Genomic DNA, 14,078 nt, shown 5'->3' on the forward strand with positions numbered 1-14,078 from the left:
TTCCCCATCAGACTTTCTCTATTCTACTGTGGTCTCCAAATGTGTTTCCTCTCTTGCTTTGTGTGGATCAAGCTGTGATCTCTGCAGATGCAAGGGCGTTGCAGTTCCTTCACCTGAAGTTTCAGTGACACAGAGTCCACTTCCTGCAGGAGAGGCCACTGTTGGCCCCAGGCACAGAGGGAGGCCATGCCTGGGTAGCAGTGTCCTCCCCCTGGAGCTAGTCATGGATAAGGTACCTGCTGTGCTGAGGGCCTTTGGAACACTCGGTGTCAGAGACCATGCCAGAATGTCTCACAGCTGTGAGTCCCTTAGCTTGTGAATGCCATCACCACTGCCAGCACCACCCTCACACATTGGCACAGAGTTAATCCTTAAATTTCAGGAAGTGTTGAAGACTTTTTTAATCACTTTAGTGCAAAATAACACCTTTAATAGCAATGTTTTAAAACTAGTAACTAAATATGGGTATACATTACATTACCTCTTTATCAGTGGTGGTGTTTAAAAGCCTAATGTCTCCATTCAGGTGCTGGTCGTTATGTTCCTGGTTCAGCATCAAATGCAGTAGCTCCAGTAGGTGGGGTTGATCCATATACAGGTAAGAGATGATGCCTGCTAATGAAGAGTATCACTGATCTTTTGCTTCAGTTTTTCCTTTGACATGAATTTTGTATGGATGGAAATTTATACTTAATGAGCAGATTCCAGCTGCTCATGGAAATTATTCAGAAAATAGGGATAGCAGAGCCTTCCTTTACACTCAGGAATCATGCACAGAAGCTTTAAACTATGTAAATGTTTTTGAGAGGATTTTTGGTTTCCTTCTAGTTATGTTGTCAATCAAAGAATTTGATACATGTAGCTAGTGGAAATTACACAATATCAGCCACTAATTCACCTGTGATTCTAGGAAATCATTGTAGATCATGATTAAAGCTTTTTACTACTATTTTTCTAAAGATATTTCAGGCCACTCTTGCATGTGACATAACTTGGTCATATTTGCAAGTCTTCCACTATGTGTAAACTTTGCCTATTTGTTATGAAAATAATCAAAACACGAGATTTCAGGAGCAGGAGACATCTTTGTTCTAAAATGACCCTTGCCATTTTCATTTTTTAACTGCAATGCCTATTCCTATGAATGACAATGTATTTAGTTCATGTAATTCAGAAATCAGTTAATAATTTAAACTTGCACAGTATATTTTTACATGGGTGGGGAACAGTTTGTGAAGGTATTGCTGTAAGCTTTAACCCTTGAATGTAAAAACAGTAAGGAATGACAGCTATTTGCATAACCATTCAAGTTTTTTATAAGTTATTTTTGAGTAATGTCCAGTAGGAGAGATTTATTGGTGGGATAATGTTCTGTGTTAGACGCTTGGGTACACCACTCAACTTTCCCTATTTCCTTTATGTAGGAACGGGAGCCTACCAGTCAGCTGCAGCTAAAGTTGAAAATATTTATTTTCCGAAGAAGGATGCTGTTACATTTGACCAGGCCAATCCTATGCAGATACTGGGTTGGTGTTTTAATTTCAAGGATGGTTTTCTTTTTCATCTGTTTGTTTGAAGTAACATTACTTCTGAACTTTTCAAAAAGCTAAGTGATTCCCATAGCTTTTCACTGTTTCTTGGTTTTGACCTTTTAAAATTGCATTCATCACTTTAATGGTGCATGTATTTGAAGGCTTAGGAGTATGAGTAAATTTCACAAGACTTCTATGTAATACAGAACATCCATATTTTCCCCTCAGCTTGTATATGCTATGTTCAGCATCTTTTTTTTACCAACACTGTACTTTTTTTCACCTAGCTGCTGGTAATGCAGATCATGTGCAATCCCTTCCTGATTTTGCTCATCAAAGTTTTAGTTTACAGATTACGCTGTATGGTTATGGTGAAGTTTTGAAGTAAGGCATTCTGCAATTTCACAGGTTGCAATTGTCACTTCTGTATTTAAGCAGAACACTGCATAACAAAAAAAGAAAACCATGTACAATATTTAGTAATTATACACGTTTTTAGTAAATGTTGTTATGGGCTTGGTTTTCCCCATGCTTCATTTCTATTCTACTATCTCTTCCTCTGTATTGTCTGTAAATGTTCCATAGAATCTCTACCCTATTTGTCACCAGTTTATTTCAGTATGTTTTTGTAGAGTGCCTTAGTGTATTTAAGGGTTTTGTAAAACTAATTTGTATTCACAATGTACGTGCCTTGAAGATGTCCAAATACAAATTACCTTGGTTCCTCCCCTCTGCTTTATATACAGAGCTTGAAAATGTTGTTGTCTAGTAGTCTGTTGAAGAACCTTAGAACAAGAGATTATGCTTTTTAGAAAAAGCATACTTTCACCTTTATCCAACTTCTTGAAGCGAATAAGCTCCTTTACAGTCATGGAAACAGAATGGTTTGGGTTGGAAGGGACCTTTAAAGATCATCTAGTTCAACCCCCATGCCATGGTTAGGGACGTTTTTCATTAGGTCAGCTTGCTGAATGCCCCATCCAGCCTGACTTCAAACACTTTCAGGGATGGGGCATCCACAGTTGCTCTGGGCAACCCGTTCCTGTGTCTTGTTTGGTTTAAAGCCATTACTCCTTGTCCTGTCATTACAGGCCCTGATAAAAAGTCTCCCCTTGTCTGTCTCATTAAGCCCCCTTTAAATTGAAAGGCCACAATAAGGTCTCCTTGAAGTCTTCTCTTCTCCAGGCTGAACAACCCCAACTCTCAGCCTGTCCTCATAAGGGAGGTGCTCCAGCCCTCTGATCATATTTGTGGCCTCCTCTGGACTTGCTCCAAGAGGTCCATGTCTGTCTTGTGCTGGGGATCCCAGAACTGGATGCAGTACTCCAGGTGGAGTCTCACAAGAGTGGAGAATCTTCTCCCTCAACCTGCTGGCCACCCTTCTTTTTACACAGCCCACAATACAGTTGGGTTTTCTCGGCTGCAAGTGGCTGTTACCAGCTCATGTCCAGTTTTTAATCCACCAGTATCCCTGAGTCCTTCTCTGCAGAGCTGGTCTTAATCCATTTATCATCCAGTCTGTACTGATACTGGGGATTGCACCAACTCAAGTGCAGGACCTTGCACTTGCCCTTGTTGAACTTCATGAGGTTCACATGGGTCCACTTCTTAAGCTTGTCAAGGTCTCTCTGGGGCCTTCTTTCTGCAGTGTTGCTCTTCTATGTATTGTTCAGGTTTCATTTTCTGTTTAAAAAATATTAGTTGGCGTCTTCAGTCAGCCTTGTCCTGTTTCTCTTAGTCTTCTTGCACTCTGGTATTTGTTTGTTCAGGGAGAAGACAAGGGATTCACAGATCAGAAATTTGTTTCTGGAGGTTGTTGCTAGTAAATAGATTTAGCCTCCTCATAGTTTTGCACAGATTTTACAGTAAAATTTAGTCCAGAACTTCTTGAGAGGAAGAATGGCAAGACTGGCTGACTTTCATTCTGCTACGTTACAGCAAAGTAGAGACTTTTACTTAGTCTTAAAAACATACTGCATCAGTTTATTTTTGTCAAATATTCTTGAAGGATGGCTATATTAGCCACAGGTTTAGTGGGTGGTTTGGTTTTTCTGAAGCTTAGAATCTGAAAACTACGTTTACTGAGTTTACCACTGTATTATAACAGTGCATGGTTAAATACATTTGTTAATTTTATGGCTGGACTGGGCTAGAGTTAATGTGTGTGTTTTTATTCCATAAGAGGCCCAAAGTTGACTTTTGTGCATACGGTAAAACTCATAAGGGTGTACTAATGTAATGCTGCCTACTTGTGTGTGACATGGCTTTCATCAATTCTGGAAGAACCGTGATTGGCAGGTGCTTAATGCTAGATCCATTTTAAGCAGAGTGCTGTGCATTAAAACACTTTTTCCAATACTTTGATTTTTAAATTAAATTGAAATTTGAATATAGGACATGGTGCAGTATGTTTTCCTTATGGCACTTAAGTAAAAATACAAAAACTGTGATCACACTGAGAACATACAGTTTCGTTATTGTTTCTACTACCTAATAATAGAGCAAAAAAAGGAATAATCTTTCAGTTATGAAAACTAATGGTCTTGTGATTATTTTCTGCATTTTTTCCTTTATGTAGGCTAAGATGTGAACTCTAAATCCTTGTGTTGCAGTATTAGAGGGAGATTATTAGTAGCAATCATTGTGATGATTAAAAACTTAAAATTAGAAAATGATGAGACTGGAAAAATAATGTCTAAAAATCTACCACCACCACCCCCCCCCCCCTAAACAATTAACAATAGTTGAAACTTGTTTGTAAAGCATTCCATTGAAGACCTTATATTTGTGAAGTTCTGATGTCAGAAAGCTGTGCCTTCTATTCATCTTACAGGCAAATTAAAGGAACTTAATGGCAGTGCAGCTGAAGAACATAAGCTTACAGAAGATGACTTGATAACCCTAGAAAAGTTATTGTCTGCAACATGCAACACTTCTGCAGAAACACCTACAGCACAGCAACTTCAGACTTTATGGAGAGCAGTTAACTGGCCAGAAGGTAGACACTTTTTTTGTACCATCATCTCATTGATACTTCACCATGAGCCAGAAGTTGTCTTATGCTGGCTGTTATGCAGAGTCTGTCCCAAAGAGTTTATAATCCAAGTAGAAACCAGAAGATGATAAACAGATGCTAAACACTGCAGAGGAAATGACATGAATTGCAAAATTGGTAATTGGCTGGTTTTGTTGTTGGCACAACAGTAAATGCAGAGGAGAAATGATATAAACATCAGTCATGGTTATTTCATTATCAGGAACATCCTCAAGAATGATGTGTGAGGCTTGTTTGGAAACGGCAAAGAAATGTGAGGTTGGAGTCCTACTAAATTGTTATGAGATACTAAATTATGGAGATAAATTACTAAATAAAATATCTCAAAAGTAGCTCCTGTTTAATACAGTAGAAAAGAAGTTACTGAAGCCAGGTTATGTGATCAGAGGTGCATTAGTGAAATGACATTCTGAATGAATGCGAATGGAGGTGATATAATTTCAGTCAATAATGTATTGTCAGCACTGATGGATTGGAAAGGCTATTTTGATTGTTACCACACATTCTGGAAAAAATGGATACACTGCATATACAAATATCTAAACATGCTGTTAAAATGAAGTGCTTTCTTGAGATGGTGGTTAAAGATTTATTAACAGGAAGAATATTTTGGTATTAAAAATTCATGTTCAGTATATAATATCACTCAAACTACATTTTGCTCAGCTGAGAGCTGGTGATGGTTGATATCTGCATACCTTTCAGACACTTTATATTGGACAGAACATTAATTCTCAAGATCCTGCATATGTGCAGGAAAATGCTCAGTAAGTAGCTAAGCAAGTTTATCTTTGATTTGGTTATCAGCATGGGATACTGAGTAGACCCAAGGAGCCAGATATGTTTGAAATTTGAGAAAGTCAGGGAAAACTACTGAACAAACTCTCAGTTCAGTTTCCTTACAATGATTTCCAGTTGGACACTTGGGAACATTTTTTTTTTTTAATTTGCAAATTATGTCTTGAAGTTGAAGGTAGTCTAAAAGTATTTTTTTCTCATTTTTCTTTCTGAAGCTGTTTTGTAGCTATACTAAACTATAAAATACAGAATGAGGACAAAGGGAAATGCTGCCTGTATAGGGGTGTTCAGTCACTGGGAACCTTTCGAGACCTTTTTGGATTAGTTACCGTATTTTGTGTTTGCCTTCAGTATTATCAATTAGCTCTTAGGAAAGATTTCAGGATTTTTTGCAAAGCACTGTGTTTATCCTAAATTAAGGAGCATGATTTTTGTGATTGTTACTAGAATGCATTTGTCAATACATGTCTTTATGAATTTCAGCCAACTTGTGCTTTACCTGAATCTCTTTATGCATGAAACTGTTACTGTCTGTTCCCAAAGCTAGGGGCTTAAAAATCTCTGTATCTGAAATAAACTAATCATAATCACACTTGCACATAATGCAGTATTAATACTAAAATATTTTTTTGTTTTGTTTCTTAGATATTGTCTTTCCAGCCCTAGACATTCTTCGGTTGTCTGTCAGGCATCCCACCGTGAATGAGAACTTCTGCAGTGAAAAGGATCACGTGCAACTTATCATCCTTCTCCTTAAATTTCTGAACCCTAAAGGAAAGGAAGCAAACCAGCTGTTGGCACTTAGAGCTCTTTGCAATTGTTTTGTCAGCCAGGCAGGCCAGAAGCTCATGATGGAACAGAGGGATGAAATAATGACGCAAGCAATAGAAATGAAATTTGGCAGTAATAAGAACATCCACATTGCGCTTGCCACGCTGATGTTGAACTATGCTGTATGTTTGCATAAAGTCAACAACATTGAGGGCAAAGCTCAATGTTTATCAATAATCAGCACAGTTATGGAAGTTGTTAAAGATCTTGAAGCCATTTTTAGACTGCTTGTGGCCCTTGGGACGCTAATCAGTGATGATACAAATGCTGTGCAGTTAGCTAAGTCTCTTGGAGTTGACTCTCACATAAAAAAGTACGCCTCTGTATCTGAACCGGCTAAAGTAAAGGAATGCTGTAGGTTTGTTCTTAATCTGCTGTAATTGTTTGTTTTTCTTAGCACTTGGGAGAGACAGTGTACGCAGAAAAAAAAAAATGCTTTAATTCATATTTTGTGACAGACTATAATTGAGAAAACACTGTGGACTAATTACACTCAGTTTGTTGGAAGATACAGAACAAATAAAACTTTTTACACTGTTTGTCGTTTGACTGCTTTTCTGAAGTTTATAGTGCCCAGGATCTTTCCAGGAACTACTTCTGACATAGCTCAGATCAAAATAGATCACCAAGAAGTCAAACCATCTCAGTACTTAAAGGTTGTCTAGATGGACATGTAGGAAATGGCTGTGATTCAGTGACTGTCAACTCAGACACCCATCCCAACCACGTTTCTAAGTTTCAGCACAATGAGCCTGTTTCTTGACTGTGCTTTTTGTCAGCAGAGAAGGGGCCCTGGGGACACTTACATTCAACAGCGCTTTTCACAATTGGTTAATATTAACCCTTGTCAAAAATCCTGATATTTTCTGGCATCTTCCATAAGGTTTTTTCCGCTTTCCTTCTGAAACCTAGCTGTTTTTATGGCGCTTACGGTTTTTAACCCAGAACTAGCTGACTGAGGGATAGAATCTAATTGCAATATAGATGTTGTGCTTCACTGATAAGTGAGTATGTTGTAGCTTGTAAAATGGCTTGAATGTCTACAAAAGCTTTACAGGACTTTTAATGACAAGAATATTCCACCAGTTGATAGCAAATGTCTAAAGTATGTTGTAAAATATTATAGAGGGGGAGAGAAATGAGAAATTAGGTGCAGAGGACAGGTTGAACAGCAGCAACTAGAAGACATTTCCTAGAGAGGTGCTTGATGCTCCATGCCTATCAGTGTTAAAGAGGCATTTGGACAGTGCCCTTAGTAAGTGCTTTAACTTCTGGTCAGCCCTGAAGTGGTGAGGTAGTTGGACTAGATGATTGTTGTAGGTCCCTTCCAACTGAAATACTTTATTCTAAACTGTACAGATGTAAAGTTTTATGAATTAGCTTTAACATAGTAACTGTAGTGATTGTGAAAAGATAAAACAATTTACAGATATGTCAGCAGATCCAAGACATTCAGCTCAAAAGGGGAATGTTATTTCATACTACTGCAAATGTTACACTTCAGCTGAAAATTAAGGTGAAGTCAAGATGGTCAATGTTCAAGTTACATTTTTCATTATACTAATAGAATGGAAAACATGAAAAAAATGGGGGATCTCTTTCTGGCATGTGATCTCTTCATCATGGGACACTTGTCTGCCTCATCTGTGACAATGTGAAGGATTTTGTGACCAAGAGCTCTTAACTTTTTTGTTCCATTTAACTGAACTGTCTGAATTACTACATTACTTTGAGCAAACCTTGCTTTTCAGATCATGAGTCACACATTCGTACTGTTAAACTTGATGAATTTCTAGATACATATCCTTGCAAGTAGTCTTGATCATGGCCTTAGTCACAGGTTTTCTCATTTCATCCATTGCAGGTTCATGTATAAGATTATTCAGGATTTACAGTGCTTAACAACAGATCAACCCCTTCCTGGGAAGACATCTAAGAACCTTCCTTTAGGAAACGTGTCTGTGAAATAATGTGCCTGTGTGTTGAATTTTGTTGCCTACTATACAATTGTTCTTGAAGCTTTAGCTTTTTGATGTTGTGCTCTTTAACTGTGTTTGTACATGTACTATTTTAAGAAATCTATACTCATCTAACATTTTGGCTTTGTTATTGTGGGATTGCTCTGTTACAGATTACCTTTTTATGTGAAAATTGTCATCAATTTCCCAGACCAAAAATTAACATTTATATTAATAAACATACTCTGGCAACTCCAAGAAATGGTATATTAAGAGATATTACAAAATTCACATAAATTTGCAGGGAAATGATGGGGCACAGCAAAAAATCCTTCACCTGGAGACTGCAGATATACAAAGCAGGTCAGGAATATTAGGACAGAAGGACAGCTGCTGCTATAGGGTACTGTGATACCTGACCTGATAATTTAGCATTGTCTGAGGGAACAGAGGGAGTGGGGGACATTGGATTCCATCCCCACAGGAATTGTCCTTGGAGGGTCTGTCCCCACAGAGCCATGCAGTGGCAGTACAGGCAATGGAGGTAACTTGTAAAGGAGGTAATGGAAAAAAAAAAGTTAATACACACAGCAAGGTCTTACAACAAGTATTTGCTTTTTTAATTGACACAGAATCATTTGGCATTCTTAGGCCTTCATGCATTTGTGCAGCAGCTTTCAGTGAGGATTTCCCAATCTAGCAAAACTTGGTATGTGCAAACACAGGTTGAGTGCAAAAAGGGGAGAAACACATCTACAAAGCAGTGGACACATTTTTTCTGTCTTATGATGCATAACAACTAAATTTCTTCTTTTTCTCAGTTATTGCCTTGAAAATTAATAATTGCTACTGCTCTCATTTTAAATGACACTCTTCTTAAACTCCATTAAGGTACATGGAAACATGCATGTACATAAACACAAATAGATGTAAGCGTACTGTATCTATTGATCATCACAAAGTGATGAGCTTTCTGTGGGGAATGCCTCTACGTATGCTGTTATTCCAAAAGAAGGGTTCTTTCGTCCAGTATACAAGCCAGTACACACAGGGTCAAGGTATTTCATTTATTTCATGTCTTTCCAGAGATGGGCGTTGGGTGGTATTTCCACGTCTTTGCAGAGATGGGCGTTGGGTGGTAATTCCACAAAGGTAGCACACTGCACAAAAGAACTTCAAACTACATGAATGCACACTTACTGTAATGATCATTGATAAGTTTCTTTTCACTTTGTCCCTCATTGGTTAGCAGTATGCCTCATCTCAATTTAAAGTTTCTTTTAGTTCTCTGCACAAACTCAAAGGGTGAGGGTGGGCACATCTTCTTGGTCTTAAAGTGAGTCAGTGGTCATGGTCTCTCCCCACCGTCTTGACCTTTCCCGCACTTCCTACACTTTTCCACTGACTTCGTACTTCTCAAGCAATCATCCAGCCTTTGGCACTTTCTGGAGCATGACAGTTTTTTACTAATCTTTTGGCTCCTCTTCAAGGGTATAGTAGTTAGCAAGGCCTGCATCATTTATACAAAGTATCAGGATTACACAATAAATCCAATGTTTAGTGGTTGCTATAGCTTAGGCATTAAGGTGAACATATGGTTTTACTTACTCTACGCTACTGTTGCAGAGATCAACAACAACTAGAATAAGGATGTCACCAGGATGAAGTTTCTTTTTCAGTGAAAGGATATTAAGTCTGTGCCTTGGAAACATGCCAGACAGGAGGTCCACAGAATACAAGTTTTTGAGGTCAGAGGACATTGTAGACAAGTATGTGCCTAGCACAGAAATCAGAGCTGGCTTGCTATCTGCAGCAATAAACCTCAAATAAGATGATCTGTGTGCTAAGTGGTTTTGAGTTGATTCATCAGGGGAATAGTAAAAGTTTGAGAGATTTCAAGAGACCCTTAAAGAGAAATTGTGTCTTTTGTGAAGAATTCAAAGTTTCTCAGTAGATGATACAATTCTTCTGGCATGTTTTTCTAAGACAGAATGGAAGCTCTTAGAAAAAGAAGAGCAAACAGCACGTAGTAGCAGCACTTGACATTAAACCTTTGTTGTTAGGCCTGCCTTGGGCTTTATGAAGTGGAAGCACTTGGGGTCTACTTAGACCGGAACTCAGCATACAATATAAAATGTCTTCCTAGGGAACTGAGTGAGGAATCAAAACTGACTTAGGTTAGCACCAACTCTCTACTTGCCAAAACAATTGGAGACAATAGTCACATAACCTGGGATACAGGAATCAAAAGATTTTGGTAATGTTATTATTATGATGCACCTTACTCTCATCAGGGCCTAATCTTAAGCATACTTTTAAAATCTTCTCAGTCATGTTCAGGCTGCAAACATGTTTCATTAAAAGCACTGTCCATGGAACATGCAGTCACTCTCTTTAATGCGATATGCTAAAGTAATCTACTGTAGAAGATTAGTACCATAGATCAGTACTAAAGAGGTAACTGTAACTGCTTTAGGAAATGTTACAACCTGCTGGTTCCAATGCTGTGAAATTTTTTGTTTAAAAATATTTAGTTAAGCTATTTTAGCTGAATTTGATCCATTACTATATGCTGTGATCACTTTTTCTTTTTTTCTCCCTCTCTTTAAACAAATACAAAGTCTAGGAACAGGAGACATTTCCCAGCTTTCAAAATGTGAAATTAAATGTTTAGCAACAAGATGCCATATGCAACTGTTGAAAGCCTAAAGGAAGTGTGGGCATTTTCAGATTTCCTATTCTTCCAATGGATTTTGATGTTTATTCACTGTAGACACTGAGCCTTCCATTTTGGTGGGAAATTTTTTTTCTAGACTTTCCAGTTGAAAAGATGAATTTGCAAATGGGGACAAAGTCACTGTTGGTCTGTAACAATCACATGATAAAAATAAATGTTAAGTATGGAATTCCCCTTTTTGACAGCAAATTCTGAAGCCTAACAGTGATCAATACTGTTAGAAATCAGTTTTATCAACACGCCCAGTTAACTCCTCTACTCTATGTGCTCTCTACTCTATGCTGCATTCATTGAAAACACACAATTAAAGGTGCAGGTTTTGTTAAAAAATAGTAGCTCAGACAATTGTTAGATATTAGATTATTCCTGATTCATCTTTAACATATATCCTGTTGGCATGCTGTTTTGCCAATTATTAGGCCTAGCATAAAGGACACAGCCAGCATAAAGATAAACCAATAACCAAATTGTATTTGATACAAAAGGGTCAGTACATGGGTGAGCGCTGGGGGTACAAACAAGTCAGTCAGATTATACATAATCAATATTGATCCCATTGACCCCAACAACGACACCGCACGACCAACAATGGGTGGAATAAATGGTGCAATGCAGTCTCCCATAGAAGGGACAACTGAGTCAACAAGCCAAATACATAAGACCAAGGAAGCCACACACTGAATCTCTACACAGACCATGTTTACAAAAGCCAGACCTGACTGGAGCCCAGTCCCAGGGGGGCAGGAGGTCCTTCCCCAACAGGGAACTCTGCACAGGGCACCCACCTCACAGACAGACACTGCCCCTCCTGCAAGGGGTCCCAGCTTTTATCCCTCAGTGGGACACCTGACCTTGGGTTACTCAGTGCGGGACACCCAGGGCTCATTTACCCAATGGCTCTGTCTGCCAGGCCGGCACCACCCTGGGGGGAAGCCTAAAGGGAAACTCACCCCCCCTTCGTGAAGGGCTGTGGGAATCACCCATTCGTCAGCCTTAATTTGGGGCTTGGGGTTGAAACCCCAGCATTTCACGTGCCTAAGCATATACTGCTTAACCTTTTATTTTCCATATAGCTGCTCAAGGGATCCCATTTTCATCTCAGACTCATATACCCCTCATCAACATTTCCTAATTACAGTACCTCTGCCATCTTCAGAGTACACTAAGGCTATCATTTTGTGATGACAAATATGAAGATCTATTCCCACCCATCCAAGTAATCTAACAACACAGAGTAATCAGGATCAAATCTGACCCTGTGACTGTGCGTTATCTGACTCTTCAGGGGCTCACGCTTACTGAAAAAAAAAAAGAAGAGATGATACTTAAATTCTTCTAACCCTTTTGAAAACACAGTGTCAACCACTGCATGACATCATCTGGCCACAGGGCTTTTGGTCACTGCCAGCTTTGTACAACTAGCATTCAGTGGACCTCTACCTAAACGAGTTAAACCACCAGTGCTCTTTGAAGATCCAGTATAATGTGGAATCTATCAAACTGGAAGGCAATGTGTTTGACTCTGGGGGAAAAAAAAAAACCCACAACCAAAACCAACAGACTGTGGTGATTTAAGCCCTGCCGGGACCGGAGACCACGTTGCCGTTGCCCCTCCCCCACCCTCAGCCGGTCGGGCTGGAAGTGAGGCACAAACCCCGGGTTAAAATAAGAAGAAATTTAATACAACAGTGTGATAAACAATCTGAACAACAACAGTAGCAATGATGACAACAATAAACAGCAATAACAGTGAACAAGACAAAAGATATACAGAGAAATACCGCAATGGTTACAGAACAAGCCTGCCGTGAGCTCCCCACCACCAAAGCCACCAAGGAAAAAGTTCCCACGCTCCCGCACCCGGACCTGATGGCAGCATGGTATGAACAACCCGGCTGGAGATCCCTTCCCCCTCTCTCTCTTAACCCTATACAAGCTGAACCAGGACACAGACCCAGAAGACAAATGGACACTTTAGTGCATTAAATAAAGAAGAAAATTGTTGCAGGTCTCTGCTCAGAAAAGGATGTTCTTAATAGAAATTCTTCCTGTGTAATGATGGATATTTGTCTACCCTGGCTTTTGTTTTCAACTAACTATCCTCTTTAACTGGCATTTCCCTTTGTAGCTAATTTTGGCATCGATGGCTGAAGGCTGATTAGTGTCTTACTGAACTGCACAGAGTTGTCATCTGCCTTTAATGGGCTTCTCTGCAGTGATTCCTACTTGTTTGCATCCCATGAAAATTTCACACTTCTGCAATAGTCATGAAATACCACATAAAACCTAAATTTATGTTAACATTAGGACTGACTGGGATATGGATATTTGGGTTTTTATTACGGATATTTTCATGCTTGATACATTTTTAATGGAGCATGTCTCTGTATAACTTAGCAATACATCAACCAAATCATTCAGAACAAATTTCTGGGAACAAAACATTACATGATTAGCAAGTGTTTACTGTGATCTGTAACTTGTTGCATAAAGCTTCACACCAGGAGCTCAGACCAGCAGATCTTAACAGTTTTTACGCAAGTGTAAGAGATTACTCTCTGGAACAACAGTGAAATCAGTCAAATGTCTCTCAGCTGGGCCGGCTATATGGACTACAGCAAAGAGCAGAACCAGACTAGATAAAACAGATTAAAGATTTTTATTTTTTTTTCCCCAGGCAGAACATTTTGCTCAACTATTCAGGTTTTGCAGGTGCCGCTGAGCACAAAGGTGGTGTTACCTGGATAATGTAGTTTGCCTGGATTTTACGTCATCTGCTTGGGGTTTCCAAAAGGCTCTGGACAGGATCTCTGGTTCCAAAGAGTTGCCAAGGGAAGCCACTGAAGGTCCTCACGTTGTTGACAGCTGAAAACCAGGGAATAAACGGTCAGGATTAAGTAGTAATTACGAACGATCTAAAACATTCGTATAAACGGGTGCCTTGCCTGCGTTTGGGAACAGTTTGTTCTCGCTACCCGAGAACAAAACCACGCAACGAAATCACACCAGCATGCCAGACAGCTCCACAGCCGGCCTGGCCGGGCACCCCGCACCGCTCCCGGGCGACGCCAGACGCCCCGCCCCCCCCGCCCGGCGGCGCGTGACGCGCGCCCGCCGGCGCAGCCGGAAGCCCGCCTCGCCCTGGGCGCGCGGATGTGACCGCGCGG

General features: G+C 39.6%; 1 protein-coding gene and 1 long non-coding RNA gene across 4 annotated transcripts in view; one reads left to right on the forward strand and one right to left on the reverse strand.

The window, feature by feature from the left end:
- PLAA (phospholipase A2 activating protein) overlaps positions 1-6,755 on the forward strand; it is a 21,156-nt gene extending 14,401 nt beyond the window's left edge. Inside the window, exons 11-14 of one of the 2 annotated variants that reach the window (XM_074932555.1) lie at positions 527-598; positions 1,425-1,526; positions 4,366-4,530; positions 6,031-6,755. In XM_074932555.1, the coding sequence (XP_074788656.1) occupies positions 527-598; positions 1,425-1,526; positions 4,366-4,530; positions 6,031-6,596 (905 nt within the window). In that variant the 3' untranslated portion in view covers positions 6,597-6,755. The remainder of the gene's footprint in view (positions 1-526; positions 599-1,424; positions 1,527-4,365; positions 4,531-6,030) is intronic. The other variant, XM_074932556.1, reaches the window with a different exon arrangement.
- On the reverse strand, positions 1,536-13,993 carry LOC141973711 (uncharacterized). Of its 2 annotated transcripts, none has more exons than XR_012635593.1 (3): positions 13,857-13,993; positions 13,652-13,776; positions 1,536-3,282 (listed from the first exon to the last, which is right to left on the reverse strand). It is a non-coding gene; the product is annotated as an uncharacterized LOC141973711 (long non-coding RNA). The 2 variants fall into 2 exon arrangements; XR_012635592.1 differs by lacking the exon at positions 1,536-3,282 and adding an exon at positions 11,642-13,546.
- Between the last annotated feature and the right edge of the window lie 85 nt (positions 13,994-14,078).

The sequence above is a fragment of the Athene noctua genome, chromosome Z, assembly GCF_965140245.1.
Source record: "Athene noctua chromosome Z, bAthNoc1.hap1.1, whole genome shotgun sequence".
Lineage (NCBI taxonomy): Eukaryota > Metazoa > Chordata > Aves > Strigiformes > Strigidae > Athene > Athene noctua.